Source organism: Magallana gigas, chromosome 8, assembly GCF_963853765.1.
Source record: "Magallana gigas chromosome 8, xbMagGiga1.1, whole genome shotgun sequence".
Classification (NCBI taxonomy): Eukaryota; Metazoa; Mollusca; class Bivalvia; order Ostreida; family Ostreidae; genus Magallana; species Magallana gigas.
Window position 1 is genome coordinate 29,608,277 of NC_088860.1, and position 21,806 is coordinate 29,630,082.

Consider the following 21,806-nt stretch of genomic DNA (forward strand, 5'->3'; position numbering starts at 1 on the left):
CCCAATTTTCATCGCAAATTTGTTTGAATCAATATATGGACAAACTATACATTACTTGACTTCCATCTTATTTGCTAAAAGAATAACCTGCCATTTCATGGCGAGGCATAAAAAACAAGCTTAATCTTTGATGTTTTTTCACTTTTTAATTTACAACATAAGTAAACACACTGATTAAATCATCAAAAGAATTCATAATTGATCACAACACTGACTGTAGGCAATTTTTTGTTGTTGCTGAGAGTGATGGCTATATTAGTGGCTACAGTAGAAAAGATATCTGATCTTACAGTTTATTTTTTTTAATGAGAGTGAGGTACCAAATCACTGAGTCAAAAACGAGACCAAAGAGCAACCGTGAAAAATTAGAAGATAAACATGCACAATAGTAAAACACTGAACACAGTATACACATACACTAAAACTCTAATCAAAAGATCAACTTTCTTATATAAAAACAGTAAATCTGTTTTAATAAATCATAAAAATACTCTCAAATACAATAATATGGTTGGTGATTAACTATGTATTGTTTAGTAAGTTGAGATGTATATCAAATTATCAAGAACAGAAATTAATCCTTGTTTGTCTCTCTCTCTATAAATCATAATAAATTACACTCATTACCTGTATTTGACAGTATTTTTACAACTTACCAAAATGATTTTTTAATTTAGTTACATGATATTTGGGTATTGAGCAATATTTTGTATAAATGTTTGGAAAATCCCATATCCAACAAAGAAAAAACAAAACACAATTTAATAATACTGTTTGGTAATCACATATAGCTTAATAAATAACATAATAATTTATCTTGATGATGGATTAGCCAAGTCGAAGACTCTTTTTGGAATAACCCCTTTTAGGGCAGTTTCTTTTACTACAAATGCATCAGGATTAAATTGCACATGATCCATTGATGCTCGAACAACTGGTTTGGATAATTCGCCTACACGACCTGATGCTGTGGCTCGCTTCGCTGCTTTGGAAATTGGCCACATCTCATCTTTCGGAAGCATGTATCCATCAGTTGTTCCTTTAGGTCTTGCAAGCTCTTGACTCCTGGCCTTGGCACTGGCATTCTTAGCTGCTGGAGTCACCTGTGCGATAGATAACATTTCATTATGTACAAACATAGTTCGGTGGAAATGATTTAAGATCTGTGGTTTTTATGGTAAAAGTCTCAATCATTTCCAATTAACACTTGTACTTTGATGGCTTGGGGTTTAAATACAGGGTAACTTTTTTACTTAATTTGGATTTGTAAAAAGTCATACAGGCCATTTTGGGTCTCTAAAAGGGCCTTCTGAGCGATTTTTAGGTGTGGCAAGTGTCTGTAGTCGTTCTGAGGCAGACGCACTGAGAGCTGGCCCAGGAATGATGGTTTCTATTTGTCTAGCTGGCTGGAACTCTCTTACAGGATTCCTGTGGGTGGCTAACTGGTTTGTCCGAGGTCTCTCTCCAGCCGACTTTGCCCCCTGTGTGACTGTCCAGATTGGACTGTTCCTACCACAGCTATAGAAAAATTGGCTCCTGCAATGTGTACCCAAAATGCAATTAAATAAATACTGGTACTGAATTAAGATATAAAAGGACAATGTCAATAATGGGTTAAAGATTAAAGACACTTTTAAAACATTACTAAGACATATGTTGTTAGCATTATAAAGGGACATGTATGGTCATGATTTTTTCTCCTCAATTTTAAAATTTACAATGCTTAACTCAAGTATTTTCAATGGTCAGCCAAAATTCTAATGCCAGTTGTCAAGTTATCAGCGAGATACAGAGCTCATAATTCCAAGCACCTCTATGTTATTGTCCACATCTACATGTAGGTTGCTTATTGAATACATTCTTGTCCCATATTGAATTTACTGACCATGTATAAACCATAATATGTTTTACGGTGCGACCGTTGGGGCGAGCACAGCATGTGATCAAACAATGAATTATAATAAATTAATAAAATAAAATTAACAACGTTAAATTTGAATGCCAAAAAATAAAACATACCTATTTTTCAGTAAATTTTCATGATTCATAGTTTATAAGATTTGTTATAATTTATTAATTTATATGTAGAACAATAGTTTAATCTCAGATACAATGTTGTTAAATAATAAAGATTTTAATATAAAAATATTCATTGCACTGCATCTCCTCTTTTAAAGTGATTGTGATTATGATTGATTGATTGATTTCCCCCTTTTTTTTTGCCGTAGACATTTTTTCTTAAACTTACATATAAAACTTGACTCATCATAGAGCTCTCCACATCATTTTTGTCAATTTATACATAGAAAATCGACTTACCATGGATTTGCCCCTCCACTTAAAAAAAAATAATGTTTAATTTTATTTTTAATTTACGCTTAAAAGTATTTGCTTATCATGTTAAAAGAACATGGTGTTGTTCCCCCCCCCCCCCTGCATGTAATAAATGGAAGTGAAAATAAAGAAACCATTGAACTGCTAAAGAGCTGAAGGATTAGAATTTTCATGATTTATTTTTCTTTTTGCTTGCAAAGATTTTTTGGATGAGGCTGCCATCCACCCACCCACCCCCTTTAAAAAAAAGGCGCTGCTACGTATAATGTTACGTTTCAGCAAATTACCGTAATTATAGTGAATACAATATTTGTGAGCATTCATCCAAATTAGTGCAATTTACAACGGTTTCCTGTATCTGAAGGAATGTCCTTATTCGTCAGCTGTTCTTTATCTTAGCCTTTGCAAGATTTTAAGAGGATTTTGGTCATTTCAGCAGATTTACAATAACTTCAATTAGAGTAATTTCCCCTTATCAGTGCTTATTGTGACGTCAAAGCTGACGTTGGTTAAGTGTCGTCTTACTCTTTAAAACTCCCCTGAGAAATAAAAGTATGCGAAGTATACTGTTTTATTTACTTAAAAAGCATGATATTCTTAAAATTACACATCTTATAAGCTTTTCAAAGGTTTTACTTTGATTCTCGGGAGAACGTGATGTTGGAACGTGAGGTTGGAAACCATTGGTACTATGAATTGTGGGTCAAAATTTACTGACTCCGAAAAAATATATCGGATCAATGTGTAAACGTTTGTGACGTCACACGATTATTTTTGATTGAAAGTGTACTGAGGTGAACTTTAGAGGTAACATTGACTGTATGTCGCTTACATCGTTATTGTTTTTACTGTCTTTTGTCTTGCTGATTCTCGTGAGAGTGTGAAGTGATAAAAATTGCCATGATTACAGGGAACTACTGGGACGATTAAAACGATGCATTACTGGTCCGATTTATTGACGCCAAAAAAATCTGTTGAATGAATGTGCAACTAGTCCGAATTTTCTATTCACACACGCCTTGCCGGTAGAGCGCGCTTCGCGCCGGCGCTGCGCACCGGCGAGCTGCGCTCGCTATAAGGTCAACTACAACCCATGTAACGATTACCGTATATCTTACCAAATGCCTTTGTTTTAATGATAAAAAGTCAATAAAATAATGAAATCAAGCTTTTACAATAATATTACAAGTTTCAATTTGAGTACAAAACCTGACATCATAATGACGTCATAATTAATGCTCAAAAGGATTAATTTTTACCGGTAGTACTGACTATTTATGGAATATACATGGTCTCCATGTGACTGCTGTATGCCAATGATCTTCTTACAATTTAGCAGGAGGCAAGATATTAGTATGTACAACTTATGTAAACAAAAATATGGCAAGAGCATAGTTTAAATACCAAGAAATGCAAGCTTTGTATCTGACCGTAATATTTTGGCTAACCAGTAGAAAAACCTTGTGTTAATTATAATTGTAAAAATTAAAAATGGAAAGTAGAATTTGACAAAAAATATCGTGACCATGCTCCTTTAAGAGACAAGTCTTGGATACTTCATTCAGTTTATTAGTTGCTTTTAAGTTTGCATCTTTTTATCATGTTAGATGCCTTATTTCTTATTATGAATTTATATGAATAACTGAATGGTTTGAGGTTGATAAAGATTATAGTTTGTTTTTATCCATTTTGCAATTTTATGCATTTTTCAAGTAAACTTACATGGTGAATTTTTATGAAAACCTATCCAAACTTTATACCTTATTAAACATATGAACTCGAAGTCAATTTTAAAAAAATATGTTGGTCAATAATCAAATTTTCAAGTTTCCTGGACACATTGAAGCCACACTGTTGATATTGAAGATAATCCAGAATACTAAGAATTGAACAACCAGGACCCGCCATTAGAGGTACAGAAGTATCCAATCTGTCTGCTGAGCAAAAACAAATAGGATGTAAAATCCTCACAGCCATTAAGCACTATACTATTACATGTATTAATTATACTTTCATGTAAATACTGAAATCTGATTGGTTTAGACGCAGTTAATAATCTGTTCTATTACCCTCAGCATTAGCAACACACTTAGCAACGGGTAACACAATGAATTGTTACATGCGTGTAAACTATGCGTGTACGGTTTGCCGTAGAATTCACATTATTTCTATATAAAGGCAGTAAAAAATTCTCTAAAATTAAGAAATTCAGTATAATAAAATAAATATTGCCTGTTTGGGAGGATAACAGTTGAAACTGACACCCCTCGAAAATCATTGTCAACCTCCGCTTCGCTTCAGTTGACAATGGTTTCCTCGGGGTGTCAATTTCAACTGTTACCCTTCCAAACAGGCACTATTTGTATAATACATGTAGTTAATAGTTTGTATATATCATTGTTTTATCATTTACGTTAATTAATTATTTAGAATGTGCACTATCTCCAGATCATACTCTTAAAATTGTTGATCTGTTATTTTACACTTTGTTTCAATGAATTACTAATACTTCGAATTAATTTGCACATCTCTGATATAGACCCTTGATCTGCAAAACAAAAATTTTCTTTCTTAAAAACTGTAAGAAAACTTTTTAGTACAAAAGAAGTACCCTTTGGGCATCGACTTGCCCTCCATTTTCACCGGTTCAATTACTGGATTTTTTCTGCAGAAAATGCAGTTAAATATCTTTAAATTGTTTGAAAATATTGTTAGTTTAAATCCATTTCATTTCCATCCCTTGTAGCTAGGTTTTGTATCTTGAAGGTGACATTAAAAACAAAGAACAAGGGCACCGCAAAGTGGAGCATCCCCTCGCAACATGACTTGTTGTAGGGGAAAATGCATTATTTAGGAAAATACATGTAAATTTTTCAGATTAAAATTTATCAGATCAAAATAAATATGATACAAGTATTTCTAAAAACTACTTTGACTTTATATCTATTTTATCCTAATCCCCAAGCTTTGTGGTGTATAAATTGGGGGAAAGGGGGGTTACATGTACTGTACGTGGTTGCATAGTTTTCCTATTCCTAGCAGAAACTCAACACATGTACACATATGCTTTAAAGTTAAATAATTTTGATTCACTAAGTGACATTCATTTTTATATAAGCATACATAAACGGTCTGTATACAGAAACGTAGCTGAAGATCTAGCGATCTGTAGTTTGCTCTGATGGACAATTCTGTTGCTTGTGGTTTGTCACATATGAAACAATCTTCGTGTGATGAATGTGCGATATCTATCAAAGTCTCTTCTGAATTTTGGACTAGTTCTATTGTAAGTAATACGGGATAATTTGTCTGAAAGTCGACTGCTTGTTTCGATGTCAATCGGATGACTTGAATTTCTTGCCCGCTTCAACTTTTACCTACGGGCAATATTCTAACCCTCCAATGTTACAAAACGTTTGGGTTTTTTTTACCTTTACTAAATTAAAATCCTAAAAATATCAAGTTGTTGATTTGAACTGCATACGGTAGCGATTTACTTAAAGTTGAACATAAAATTACCAGAAATGCCTATTGTCAAGTCGTACATAAAATTCATGTTTTAACTTCGCTTTTTTACAATAATTAAAAAAATATTGAATCAATTGACTTGGAAATCAATAGGGTTTGTCCTTTCACCATGCCAAAGAAGTGTACAAAGTTTGATGAATATTCATTGGAGGGTTTTCTTGGAATTTTGCTAAAGAGCTGACAATGGAGACATGCACACACACACACACACATACATACACACACACGCACAGCAGCGATGCTATATCCCCCTCGCAACAAGTTGCACGAGGGGATAATAAGCTTTGGACAGCCTTATGTTCAACTCGATTTCAAACAAACAAACTTAATCAAATAAATTTCATGCAAATAAAGATATGCATGTGAATGCAATTCACACTGCCATAATTTTCTGACTTGACTTTTCCAAAGATCTGGATAGAAATCAATTTACCTTATTTTACATATATCATACAACTAAAAAATTCCTTGCCATGATACATGTACAAGAAATGTAAAACATGTTATATAATCATCAACCTTACCAGTTAATGCCACTTTTTATACTATGGACTATAATCATGCACTTTAGTACAGATGAGCTATAATCCTGACTGATGACTAGTACATGACATTTGTTCATGAGCTTTTTCTTTTTAATTCAATATATCAGGTTTCAATTACAATCAATTATTAACATATCTGTCTTCCAAGTGAAAATAAACTTCAGTTTTTGACAGTTTAATTATCCTAAATCGAAAAAAGATATCAATGAAATGGTGACAACGCATGCATCTCAAAGGGGAGTAGTATAGGACATAAAGATGAAAGGAATTTGTAAAGGGCTGCATTTTGAAATGAAACAAATATAGGTAGATTTTAAGTCGATTGTCACACTTTCTTACTGGAAACTGCATGGTGAGGTACATGTGTGGACCAGACTGGAAAAAGGGGAAGGATGAGGATAAGGATTTTACACAGAGATGTTTTTTTCTGTGACTTCCGCATTGTTTTCCTAGGTGATTAGCTCAAGGTAACCGCGAAAAAAAGAAAAAAAAATTTATTGGGGGGCAAGTGATATTGGACAGACATTTATTATGAAATGACAGACAGATGGAGTACAAATAAAACAAAATATAAGTTGAAAATCAGAAATAATATAAAAAGAAATAAAGAATTAAATAATCCAATATCAGGGAAACTGCATGTTAAAAGGTAAAAAGCATTAGTGATACATAAGTAGAATTATTTCTTATAAAAATACAAACTTTGGGAACAGTTTCAGAATTTCATCTGGTCCAAAGACAATCCTGTTAGGAGAAAATTATGATATTTCAATTTTTCTGTACATTTGAAGGATTATTGTACATCAATGTGAAATGAAGCGTATGTTAATCAATTCAGTTGTTTTGTGGAAGAAGTATTTTTAAAATGAATCCAAGGGAAAGTCTTTATCTTTTTTTTACCTACCGGTATATATATATTTGTTACTGTGTTAATGCTTATATTTTCCATTATTTGAGGGACTATTATGAATTGGTGTTAACATTGAATGTTCCAAGAGCTGCAAAAGTCTCGGCTTCATAAGTTTTAATTTCTTTGTCTACTTTTTTTTTCTATGCGATCTTTATGACAATTTTTTGGAAAAATTTACCAACCTTTACTATATAAAGATATTCATGACCACAGAACAGATAGACTGAATAGGACATTGTACTTATTAATATTATACTATATAATTCTTTTTATTTCAGGGCACACAAGAACATGGACAACTTATTGGTAAACACTTGTTTTTAAAGGAAGTTAATTAATTTACCGGTACCCCAAAATGCATATAGTGAAAGTGTTTGTGAGGTATACCTCTTCTTTTGGTCTTATATATATTGTTTTATAACATGAGATGCTTATGTGTTACGCAAATTGCAAACCATTACTATTGCAGTAGTTATTTCTGATTGACCTGTTTGGTTTAACAATTAGTATCCATTTCAGGCTTAAAATACAATAGTTGTGGGAATATTGAAATAACGAAAGGATGACATTTATAGACTGACCAGGGATGTATAGAATGTATTCCGCATTCATCAGTTGCGCCTCTGTAAGTGTTAAATTCTAGGGAGGCGATAAAATAATCATTTATTGATCATCAATTGAAGGTCATATCATTAAGGAGGCTGGATGGTCAACAAATTAACCATTAGATCTGCCTTTAACTTTTAAGATTTTATTTGTTTAGCTACTACAGTTGAACTTTGATATCTCAAATGATATCTTGAATACGGTGGATATGTCAAAGTGATTTATAATTCCCAACCCCTTTTTTGAAGTATTTTATCCTTGATATTTTGAATACTTGGATTATTCGAAGTTTTTAAACAGTCCCATCTGGTTCAAGGTAACAAAGTTTGACTGTATTTAGTATAGAAAAAATCCAAATTATCTTATCTTTTATATTTGGGTATTTACCATTATAAAGCTCTTCTTCCAAAGGAGATTAATACAGTCTAAAAATGGCCACAACCATCAAGCCCTCTTTAGCTACCATTACATATTCTTTCTAGATTTTGCATCTAGAAAGATGACATATTCCAGAGAAATAAAAGAGTAACACACCTATCTTCCTTATAGCCAGAATGGAAAGCTTTGGGATTAGCTAGGAGCTGCACTCTCTGAGATGCTTCTTGCTGGGTCCTAGGTGGTGCATCCCATATCTGTGAAGGCCTCCCACAGCTGTATAAAAATAACGGCCTGAAAAAGAAAGCAAGCAATGCAAGAATAATCAAATTAATGAATAATTCTAATTGTATTCAACGATGTAAATAAAACATCTTCAAATATACCGGTAAGTAAAAAGAAACAGTAAAGAAGAGTTTCAATAAGTTTCTTCACGAGATTAAAAGCCATTGCTCACCTTAGATAAACAATATCTAGCAACATATATTAGACCCAATACCTACATGTAGTCACCTACATGTAACTGTGAAATTATGATTTATTTAAAACAATTGAATATTTTCTTTGGATTTTCATAGGGGCATGAATTTAAGTTTGAGAGCATTGCAGAAAAGATTAATTTTTTATTAGTCAAGTATGTGGAAGATTCCCCATATTGGTGAATGGATCCTTGTAAACAAAATTTAGAGCAACTTTTTTTTACCTACTTTCGAAGATAATATAATCCTTTTGAAAACATTTGAGAGTTCCTTCCATACACAAACTTGTAGTCTTTTTTAAGTTTGTAAGACCTTGTAACACCTGAACTAGGATTATCAATCAAATCTTTATATTTCTCATAAAGACACCGAAATTCCTCCTCCTCCTCATCTGGAGAACTCATATTGCTCCTCTCCTTTAGCTAAAAGTTGTTTTATTGAACTCCATACTTCTTCATATTTTTTTCATGACTAGTAGAAAGGGCACCGGGTTACATTGTTGCTAACAGCAGTTGGAGTCATTTTACTCCGAGTGGATCAGGGTATTAGGATTAAACATGCATGCAGGATTTTACTTATTAAAATCTTTATGTTATGGTCATTTACTATGTCGCATTAGTTTAAATACTTTACTTTATCAATGCATAGGTCATTTGTCAGATTTCTAAATTGTTACTGTACAGAAGTTCAATCAAGCGAGAGGAAAGATCATGTATATTATGATTAGCTTAATTTGTAGCACACTGTGGTTGATTATAGAATCTGTAGAAAGCATAAAAAATATAATACAAAATCTGATTTTTTAATCAGCACTAAAATAGTTTTATGAGTTTAACTTACAATAGTATATTTGGTAATTTTAAATTCTTTTCTTCAGTTTTATTTCTAGATCATTAATATCATGTCTTTATAAATGTATTGTTTAAGTATTGTTTAAAAAACAAAGTTAATACATGTAATAATACAAGATACATATAAATATATATAACTTTACTTTGTTCAAGTAGTTTAAACGAAAGAAAAAACAAGAGATGTTTGTGAAACACTTAATTATGCCCCCCTCCCTTGGAAACATCCACGAAGAAAATGAACAGAAACTGCAAATAATATTGAAATTTTTCTAAGTCAAAGGGGCATAACTCTGTTCAAAATTGCTCGATCATACCCCAAATCGAACTTTACCTATGATTAATGTGTATACCAAATTTCATTTCAATACATGCAACCTCGGCGAAGAAAATGATCGGAAACAATTGTTGTACCGACCAACAGACAAATGGACAGCAGCAAAGCAATATGCCCTCCCTTCTTCGAAGGAGGACATAATTAGCAAGCTAGAATACATTATACAATGGCTTCAATCTAAAATTCTCAGAAAATACTTGAATTGACATTTTCTTGTATGCACACCTACACATTGTGTAAGAGTTGCCTCGTACGTTTAATGACTACTTGATCTAATTGATTTAGTATTAAATGAGAGAGAGAGAGAGAGAGAGAGAGAGAGATGGAGATGTATATGACTATAATTCAATATAATTGAATATATATTTCCTATCATGATCTTGAAATATGTGATCACCAGTAAGCTAAAATATTTCAAGTATATGTTTCCTTTTTTACAATTAGATAGCTTGGTAACTTTTCCACTTGTGATTTATTTGTATAGAATAACAGTTATGGAATCAAAATTTCATGGTTATGTAATGTACTTCTATACACAATTTCTCCTATTTACATATTAAAAAGATTTATAAAATTCTCTGCAGAATTTAATTCTATATATCAAAGAGAAAACCAAAGTACATGTACTAGAAACATGTCAAAATACAGATATGTAGGATGTAAAAAATTAAATTAGTTATCAATAATAAAATCATTACATACCTTCCCTTTGAGTCCACAGTGGAGAAATCCTTTTTAGGTGTGGCAAGCTGTTCTACCCTCTCGCTTGCCTTTTGGATATTAGGGTTAAGAGGCCAAAGCATCTCTTGGGTTCCCCACATAACATTGGGACTAATATAAGAAATGAAATTTGTAGACATGATAATTTTTTTTTTTTTGCAATATGATCATTATCTTGTTTATTGACTAGAACATATTTCATTGCAAAAGGCAATTCAAAGGATCAGATAAAAGTTCATATGGTATAAAATCAAATGGAGTATACTTTGTCCAAACCCTTCTCTAAGGACTCTGGTAATTGCCTAAATTTGATCCAGCAGGCATTTTCTGACAAACCTTTCATGAATAACTCTTAAACTCCAGATGGAACTCAACATTTTACAATAAATTATCAGTGTTGAAATGCCAACCCTAATTAAAAATGCATGAATTTTAAATCTTGTTTGACCATGCACGCCCTCAACTGCTTGAAAACCAAAGTTAGTTCTTTCAAATTGACTTTTTCATATATTTATGGTATATGGTACTGTAACATTGGTTTTTTATAAAAGGGAATATCTTGAATTAACAATTAATGTTCTAATTTATCATGCCATATATCTATAGTGGTAATCAGGTTCCGTTTCCTGCAGTTAAACTATATACCACTTTTTTTCAGATAAGATGTCAAAATTTACATCAAGGACCAACTGACTTAAGTAATTCATTTTGCCTGGTTTTGTAGTTTAATAACCATGTAAAATTTGTGAGATCAAAGCCCCTCATCACATACCTTACCTGAACCACAAGAGAATCTACGTTTCTTTAATAGAGTGGTCATAATTAATTATGCAGCTATGTCTTAATTTAGCAAATAATTTAGTTTAGTTCATTGAAAAAGTTTACTAATAAAAAATATGAATACCATAATATGTTTGAAGTGGAATTCCATAATACTTGCCCAACATTGGTAAAGTATCCAATTTTAATATCCTTTGGTCGAGAGAGTTCCATTAATCTTTCCCTGTAAAGATAATAAAAAAAATACAATGGTATTTAATGTGTAGGGTTCTGTGTGGACCACATCACTCACCTGAGCAACAATAGCCATAATAAAATCAGCTTTATGGAGTCATATACAAAATAACTGGACAATGTAAAACAAGAGAAAACAACCTGTAAATGTGACAGCAAACTGGGTTTTCTTTTGTGTGAAAAGTATCTATAATCCATTTCTCAACCCTGAATTGATAAGCACTACCTATCCAGAGTAATTGGGTGCAACTCAATATGCAGTATTTTGCCAAAAAAAGTTTGACAGCTGGGTTTTTTCATAAATTATCAAAAATCAAAATCCAAGTAATAGAACTCGTTTCAAAATTTACTGTCAATTTTCCCACTTGATGAGAGTCAAAGTTTATGTCAGCAGCTCGCTAGACTCAGTCAGCCGGTCGCTTCGCCAGCATCAAAGACATGCCGCCGCCACAACAGCGCATACGCTTGAATCAGTGCATTTGCATTAAACCCATAGTGTACTGCAGATCAAAAAAACTATTTTTTCCCTTATACCGTATATACTAAAATTTGAAATTATTCTTTTGCTTGGAATGACTTTATTCAAATATATGTCAAGAGAGAGAGAGAGGAATTTGGGGTTTCACAATTTTTACCTCTCAAAATATTTTTAAAAGCTATTTTTTGGTTAAATATTGTGAAATTTGAAAAATCTAAACTGGTGAAAATATTCAATTATAATGTACTTTAATCCACATTAATATCGAAAGATGTCTCATTCAACCTTAAGATAGTGGCATTTCTTTGATGCTGAAAAAGTGAACCAGCTAGCTCTGATGGGGTCGTAGGCATGGGAGTTTTGGTGGCATTACTTTGATGCCAGCGAAGCGATTGACGCCTGGATTTATAGTGAGCTTTTGACGAAAACAAGATTGTCACCAAGTGGGAAAATTGACAGCATTTTGAAATGAGCTCTATGCACATCTCTGATATATGTACAATTGATCTGCAAAACTACAACTTCCTGTCTCGAAAACTGTAGGAGTTTTTCGTACAATATGCTCATGTGGATACAAATACATGTAATCTGAATGAATCACAGCATCTAGTCCTGTAATCACTAATGATCGGGAATTCAAAGTTGATTGTCTTTTAAGAATTTTAGTTCTGATCCAAACAATGAAGAATCAATCTTCTTCCAAATAATATTTGAAAGCAAACAGAAGTAAAGCATTTTAAAGTCACATATCTAAAATGAATGACAATTACTGTGGTCTCGAGAGGAAATTTTTGTTAAAAAACCTGTAGTTTCACTATATGTTGTGATAAAAATCAAAAAAATTTGAATATATAAACACATTTAAGGTTTCCATTTAAATGATTTTGGTGTCTGTAATCCCATTAATCCCATAAATGGTGTCAGAAATCTTGAACATTTTGTGTACACAGATACATAATAATAGATGCACTATAATTCAAATTTCAATCCTTAGTCATTTCTTCACAAAATTAATGCATTTAGTTATTCCCCCACCCGATCCTTAGGAAATTTGAAGCAACCCCCACCTACCCACCCACACAAACACAGATATTTATGATTAAAACATATTTTTGGGCTTGTTAAAAAATTCATCAAATTGTTTTATTATGTGGAGTATAATAAATACCATAAATTTTTTTTTGTTGAAAAGAAATCAACTCACCCAATGATTAAGTCCTGTTGATATAAACTATCAGATTGTACAAACTCTGGCATCATATACCCCTCCATAGTGCCCATGCTAATAACACTGTAACTTATTTGACTGTCTTCATATGGGTATTCTATATTAAGTATTCTACCTCTTAATTCTGTATAGCTGACAGGACTTAATTCAAGTCCATTGATAAACTTATGTGCCACAGGAGGTATTTTAATGATGAATGAATGCCAAAAGGCTTTTAAAAATATAATCAATATTTTAATTAAAAAGTTTTCTAGTTACTTAAAGTTTTTCTAATTAGATACCATCTTCCAATTATAATGAATTAATTGTAAATGATAATTTACAAGAACAGGAAACAACTCTCTCTCTCTCTCTCTCTCTCTCTCTCTCTCTCTCTCTCTCTCTCTCTCTCTCTCTCTCTCTCTCTCTCTCTCTCCTTTCTCTCTCTCTCTCTCTCTCTCTCACAAAGAAGCTCATATTGTTTTTCTCTAGAAATACCGAGTCCCTCTTATTACGAAAAAGGTTTCCCTCCTTGAAAAAGTTTGAACTATATTATTAAAGTCAATATGAGATGCAGTATAAATATATCAGTATTATTATAGGCAAAAGCATTTACCCACAAGAACAAGACCCCATTTATTTTATTGAATTTGTGCAATTGATTAATCTGTACAATGATCCCATGCTAGGTTTGATTAGACATTAGATGCAATTTAAACCAGTTGACATTCTGCGATTAAATATATTGGATAATTTTTAAGACATGCTTTTGAATTAGTTGACTGATTGTAAAGCCTTGAACAAAAGGAATTTAACACATGAAATGTATGAATGCAAGAACTTGTCGCACTGACTGGAAAAAGACATACTTACATGTCATGCTCTTGTTAGCTCCAATACAACCTACAGTACTTTAGAGCATGACATGCACAGTGCATTGAACAGGGTACTGAGGGATACAAACTGGAGGGCAACATTTCTCTGGTTGTAAAAGCATCACAAATCAATCTTGTCCTAATCTTATTGTGAATACAACCAACATTTAATATATCAGAATTATCACTACTTTTCTTAACTTTATTATATATTTTGTAACATTTTCTCTCGTTTTCTGAAGAAAAAAAATGGTAACCAATTTGTTCATTAAATCTTACATCTGAGATAACAAATGACTGACCCTGATCCAACCCTGTTATTTCAATAAGAAATTAATTTTTGTGACAATGCATGTATGAACTACTTATACAGCTGGAGTCATCAGCAACAAATAAACCTCCCTTATTTCAGGAAAAAGTGAAAACAAATATGTAACTGCTCAAACTGATAAAATTTTGATCATCAATACAGTATTTTAATGCACTTTTACTCATGTAAGATGAAAAATCTATATTAGGTTCAAAGAGAGAAGTAAATTAGTATAACTAGTAAAAGGCTTTCTTTGGAGGTTCACTTAGGCTATCTATGAAAGTTATAAGTAATCATTTCACAAACTACAACTGTCCAAGAAGTACTCAAACCAACTGCCGGGCCTCTTTCAACCTTTATCTGGTCAATACATGTATCTGTGACCTGGCCTGATTGTCTCTGGACCCTCATCTGAGGTCAGAGGGAAAGACAGATTGACATTACTGTCAAACTAGCTATTGTGGATTCATCAATATTCGTTGAATACCAGTTTTCGTGGATTTCGTTTTTAAGTTGATCCACAAATTTAAATGTTCATTGAAGTACATTAGATTTTACTATTAAACAAGAGTTTCCTATATACGCGAGACGTTAGAAATCAAAGTTGTTGTGTTCACATGTTTGAGTGAACACGGAATTAAATTTGGATGTTACCGTTGATCAAACAAGAACATTTTATTTAACCTTTTTAAAAATAAAAGGTGCATGCGCCAAAATTTAATTCTGCAAATGAATTGCACTTGCATTTGTGCTAAAATATATGTGCGCCAAATTTTTTTGCTTAACAGTAATGATTCCAATATACCTCTCCCAAACTTCATTTATAATGGGTATAAACTTCTTTAAATGCTTAATTACCTTCATATCCCACATGAACAATCAAAGAAATCATTTGATGATTTAAATCAACAGCAAAAGAAAAAGAAATTCTTCACAAAATAATAATATTTGAAATGACACTTGAGTACTTGACTACTTGTGTTGTTAAAAATCACAGATGTGGACACAAATTTAAAGGGGGAGGGTAACCAACTTAAAAATAGCCTTAAAAGTAAACAAAATAAACATAAAGAAAAGGGAAAGGTTTTGAAGAAGACAATTTAGAATTCCTAAGCCAGCTGCTTTTGATTCTATTAGTTCTTAAAACTATTGTAGTAACTCTACTTTAAACTTATATACAGTCATTTATAATATATAGAAATTATGAATCAAAATCAGCTATTAATAAAAGATAAGTCTGGGTCTCTGCAGCAAACAAATTTACTACCTTTTGAAAAATAAATATTCTTTGACTAGGAAAGTAGCAAATCATAAAACCAATGCCAAAAGAATCAATTTGTGTCTTACCTGCCAGATTGCCTTATCCGTTCGAATTCACCTATTAAAAAAAATTAAAAAAAATAATTTTTCATTAAACTTCATTTTATTCCATCCAAGGTAATGTCAAGCACAATGATTTATGATAGATGTATATGGAAAAAAAATGGCTGGGCCACAAATTGTATGTTAATTTCTCTGTTATATTGTAACTACATGCACAGGATTTTCTTTGTTATCAATAAATGCACCTAGTGATGCCCCCACCTCTGTCCAACCCCCCAAATCCAATAAAAAACCCGTCACTATGAATAGGGGGGTCGAGCCCCGACCGGACGGGGACCACATTGTGCCACTGAGTCAGCATCCCATCGCCTATAGTCCAAACACTTCTACTTTTCAAGCTCTCAACATTTAGCTGCAAGTAAGGTCTACCAAGACTAATGTATGGAAATACTTTGGATGCTAGCCATAAGTGAACAATAGACCCTAGGAGCGATTTTGTATAGGGTGTTAGACTGACAAGTCCAAGATAAGCAATTTGCTGAGTGGTAAATGTGTGTTTCATAGACCATATTAAACTGGGGGCTGTTTGAATAGTGATTGATAGTGCGGTGGTATTAGTAACAAAAAATGTGCAACACAAATCACGCACAACCAGTGCTGTTTCTATTACATGACTGACTGAACACAATTGAAGAGAGACACAAAAGAGAAACACTTGTGGAGAACAATTAATTCATTTATTTTTTAAATTCATCCCTTCCTGTAAACAATCTTTAAAGTCTTACTGATCTTATTTCTTTCTCCTAGTCTATATACAACCCTTTTTTAAAGCATAGGCACTTGAAGTTGGAAGTGGGTAAAAGCATTTCTTTTTCTCAATACCAGAAAGTAAACAAGAAACTGATTATTTTCTTTATATGCACCTTTTTTTTTTTAAAATAGACCATTTCTAATATTTATATTTACATATAAGATTTGTGTAAACTTAAAGTCATTTAAAAAAGAAAAGAAAATTTAACAAACCCTCCACTTTTATGTCACTCTGTTTTCTTTGCAGGAAAAAAAATACATATGTTTGACAGCAGAATGTCGAACACTGATTACTTCTGAGACTGGCAATGATAAATTAATTCTGGTTTCAAAACTGGGGGGCTCAATATTTTGTGGGGGTAATATTGGGGTAATATTTGCCCCCCCCCCCCCCCCCATTTGGAAACAATGCTATGTACCTGTAAAATAATAAGGATTGCTAATATACAGCAGTGTACATGTAGTATGTGGTGTAAATTATCCTGCCTCTCTTAGCCTTGACCACATAACTACTGTATGTCCACTCATCACTGTGAATGTCATTTTCTCTCTTAACTGCTTTATTTTTGCAATCCATTATTAATATTTTTTTCATGAATATACACATACATATTAACAAAGAATTTCAAAATAAAATTATTTAGCAATGATCATTAAACAATTTGAACATGTTATATTTAAATCTTTTGTGGCATTGATGTTGGTTCAAGGGAAGTGTCAATGATGAGGGATAAAGTCATGAAAAGGGAGCACCCACAGAGACAATGTTTCCTCATTCCACCCAATTGGAAGAATGCCAGGCAAATTTCTTACAATGGAGACTGGACCCCCCCCCCCTTTTAAAGTTCAATTTACATGCAAATGTTTTTAATTAATATGCCAACCCCCTCCCAGCAAACCAGATTGAAAAAAAATTAACCCAGGAAAAAATTTATGCAGTACATGTACTCAATGGAGCAAAAGTTAAGTTTTTCAACATGACCATCCATATTTTCAGACAAAGCAAAAAGCTAAAAAAAAAAAAAAAAATTGATGGAAGCTGGAACCCTGGGACAGAGAGGAGCCCACAAGCAGGTACATTTAACCATGCAATTTTCTTAACGAAAAAATATTAATTTCAATCAGTACACACACACAGAAATCACAGATGTCAATACTTGTTGATATTGATAACAGATATCAGGATTTCCAGGTGGACATTATGGATAAATAGGAAAGTTGGTGAAAAAATGATGAAAAGAAAAGGATTCAAGCAATGAAAGTCCCATTACAACATTTATACAAGATTAATCAAAGAGGGCAAGGTTCCGGAATTTAAAACCAAACATTTCAAAGAAGTTGCACTCGTACAAACCTTCTTCGTCTTCCTTGTCAAGTGAATATAGAGGTTTACCTAAAATTGCGCGTAATACAAAAATATATAATTTATTATAAATTTGAACACTTCTACTTGAACATCATGTATTACCACTGTTACCATTATATTACAGGGCAGTAATCAGTATCCTATTGATTACAAATATAATAAGGCTATATATATATTGATATGACTGTGTATTAATATGTGTTATTTCTCTGCTTACGCAAACTAAAATATTGCTATTTTATGATTTATCACTTTTACTGTAATAGTTAGTATTCCACCATAGAAAATCGAACAAAAATTAGAGGTCATAAAATGAAAATATCATAGAAATGCTCCCTATCAGAGGCTGGGCCTTATAGTCTTTATAGATAAAAGATCTCACATTTTTAAAAACATGTTTAGTCAACAATCTGCTTACATTGATTTTAAATACTCTGAATAATTTGATTCATATCAATAAATGCATTCTTAGTTGTTTTGAAAATTTTCTTTGACTTTTTCCCCTCCTTTGTTTAAAAGTTTTGAAAATTTTATGAGACGTTCAAATAAAGCCACTAGGGTATGTGCCTAATTTCCGACAGCCAACTTGTAAACCCGAAATGCAGGATTATGTGCATTATTGATTTTGTAGCGTTATTACTGTAGTAGTTTTACCTGTATACATTATTAAGTTCATTGGGGATCAATGAAGCAGACCTACACAATCCAACAATGCATTTAAACTTTCTTAATCCGTTTATTCTAGACGTCTAGCTGTTTTCGTTCAGTTTGAATTCAATATGTACGCGTCCATTTATATTTCTTTATTATTTTTTTTTTTCGAAATCAATTAAGATATTATATCGACACCCATTCATCAAGAATCAAAAGTATTCATTCGAATTATTATTCTCTAACTGTGGTCAAAGTTTATATACATGTAGATCTATATTACATAAGATGACATGCAACTGCATATCATATGATTACAACAAATGTGAAATAAATCTTCTATTAAAACTTTCCAATACATATCCGAAGCTTATTCACTCAGTTTAACATACCTCTGACACCAACATCGGCTGCCATTTTTTCTTCCTATCTTTAAATACGAATTTTAGTCTTAACACATGGCTTTAGAACTATAGAGGGAAAGTGAGCCACTCTCCCATTGAAACAGCGCGTAGCAACGACCTTTGACATCGTCACATGACGTAACAATGCCCTGTTCACGTACAAGCTGTGTTGATTTTTCCCACACTCAGGACATTGTCGCATGTTCATTTTTTAAAAATGTTATGTCAAAAAGAAATATTCATATTTAATTACAGAGATTGAATAGTACGAAATATCTGACGTTCTCCTGGCCTTTTAACGAGTTTGATATTTTGCTAATAAGTAAAATATTAATAATCAAAATCGTTAAAAAAAAAGCCAGGAAAACGGCATATATTTTGGACTTTTTTTTTTTATTTTTAAGTTCATTTTTCCATCGTTATACTAAACCTACAACCACTACATATGTACGTCAAACAGTGTTTCGGAGGAATTTTTGTAGACCGTAATAAAAGTACCCAACAATACAATTTTTTTAGCAAATTTAGCATCTGCAAAATTCAAGCAGTGCGAGTAAAAAAAAAATTCTGTGGATTTTTTTTTTTAAAGAGGAACTGTTTTAACAAACCCTGTATCCTTGGAAATGTATCCTGTTAAGAATTACACTGATCGTCACTTCTGTAATTTAGTTCTTCGTATTTTGGCGAAAGTTATATTCCCCTGTAGATATTTACATCACTATGCTATAAAATTATTACTGGAGTAATAATTACACCATGCAACGGAATCTTTGAATAAATTGCCAAAACCTCCAGCTGTTACTCTCCAAGAATATTGCCAATGTGGATCAGTACAGGATTCCTGAAATCCTGTCGTTGTGTGCAACAAATAAAACCATGCACAAAATGTTTACAAACCTTTTAGATTTTACTCCAATATTGTTGAATGTCATCAACTTTTGTTGAGGTGATGAATCAATAGAATACCATCATTAAATAACACATTTTCCTTTGTTTCAGTTAAAAAAGGATTTGTTCGAAAGTGCACGGTCGATTACCTGGTAGTAATGGCTATTTATGTATGTAATTATCTACATGACCTCCAGTACACTTGTATACATTGATCTTAGTGTGTGTTAAGTTCAATATAATATACATGCTAAAAACTGTGAACTTTGGAACACTTGACCAGGGGTTTGCCCTCCCCCACCCCCGTCTTAGACTTAAGGTCTCTTCCTCTGCCTCAAAGTATCTTTTTCATCATAAAAATGTAAATCATCCTTCAAACTTTGTAAATGAATAGAAATAAAAAGAAATTTAATTACTGATGATATTAATGCATTTTACGAAGTTATTGCAATTTCGCCCACTATGGATTTATTGGAATAAATAAAAAAGTTAAGATCAGATAATTAAAAAAAATCGGCTGTACCGGTGCATCGGTGGGTCGAACCCCTTTCACAGTGTATAGTAGTTCTACGTGAAACCAATCTTTTTTTGTTGTCTTTTATTGACCAATCATTCAAATTATACAACAGCAACGATCATAATGAGTCAAATATCACAGTATTATTTATAGTTTGACATTTTACAAATATTCATTAAGAAATAAACAATAATACTCCTTCTATTTCTTTCAACAGAGGACTTTTTTTCAAAAACTTAAAAAAAAACCCCACTTTTCAGTTGTTATACGTGAAACCAATCAGCTACTGAGCTAAGCAGTTTGTTGATTCCTTGCATGTAAAATTAACACTTCACAACTCATTATATTTGTCTACATAAAAGACAGATTTATGGTACGAATAAAAAATATTCCGGATAATTCAGAACCGTTTTAACAAGAGCTTGGACTTTGGGCAGAGCGTGACAAACTCCGATTTGATGAAGGCGAGGTCTACTCATGATTATGAATATACTGAATGCAATGACACTCGCCCGCCCGACTTCACCCAGAGATGTATGTTTCGCTGAAACAACGTCAATTTTACACAGAAGAGCAGATATTGGCGAACAACTTTCCGGTTTTGACAGTCTATGAATATTAACGAAACTCTACCATATTGACGAGCTCCTATTAGCGAATGAGAAGAAAGCAGGCCAATCTTTGACAGCTTGTTTTGATAAGCAAACTAGATAGTAACAGCCCACAGAAAGTCCAAGCTCTTGTTAAAACGGTTCTAGAGTTATCGAACATTGCTGAGGATCGGAGATGTTTAGGGTCGGAATCTTGTTGATAATTATTTTATACTGATGAGCTATATTGCCCAAAGTTGTACTTTTTGAATAAACATAGAATTACCTATCTATATATACTTATTATGCAATACTGAAATCGATTCCATACAGATTAAACCGAAAGTTGTAACATGTAATTAGAGAAATTTGGTAAGTTGCTTAACTTGTGTTCGAGTCATTTGCATTTTAATAAATTTCACAACTTTCATTTATTTATTTTTAAATTACACTAAGAAGTGTCATGGATTCATTTACAACTAATCTCAATGTTGATCTGATCTTGATATTATTGTCACTTTAAAGTTCAATTATCCAAAAAGCAAACAAAAAAATCCACCTGGGGTCAATTGGTAAAAAAGATTTTTGACGCCCTGGCACCCGACGGTATTGTCTGTTATAACGACGACGGAAATGATCTTTATTCGCATACCTGAAATAACAGTATGGAGAAAATATTCATGGATTATTC

At 32.5% G+C, this 21,806-nt stretch overlaps 1 protein-coding gene across 10 annotated transcripts; it reads right to left on the minus strand.

Moving 5' to 3' along the window:
- Positions 1-206: 206 nt before the first annotated feature.
- LOC105337429 (sperm microtubule associated protein 2-like) lies at positions 207-19,256 on the minus strand. 10 transcript variants are annotated; one of them, XM_011442140.4, is made up of 9 exons: positions 19,109-19,227; positions 18,054-18,092; positions 15,914-15,944; positions 11,587-11,685; positions 10,665-10,793; positions 8,458-8,592; positions 7,110-7,151; positions 1,281-1,536; positions 207-1,103 (listed from the first exon to the last, which is right to left on the minus strand). In XM_011442140.4, exons 1-9 carry the CDS (start codon positions 19,131-19,133, stop codon positions 813-815), a joined length of 1,047 nt encoding a protein of 348 aa, XP_011440442.1. In that variant the 5' UTR covers positions 19,134-19,227; the 3' UTR covers positions 207-812. The 10 variants fall into 10 exon arrangements, with proteins under 10 accessions (XP_011440442.1, XP_034330461.1, XP_011440445.1 ...); XM_034474570.2 differs by having other exon boundaries at positions 11,623-11,685; positions 19,109-19,226; XM_011442143.4 differs by lacking the exon at positions 18,054-18,092 and having other exon boundaries at positions 19,109-19,256.
- Positions 19,257-21,806: the final 2,550 nt, after the last annotated feature.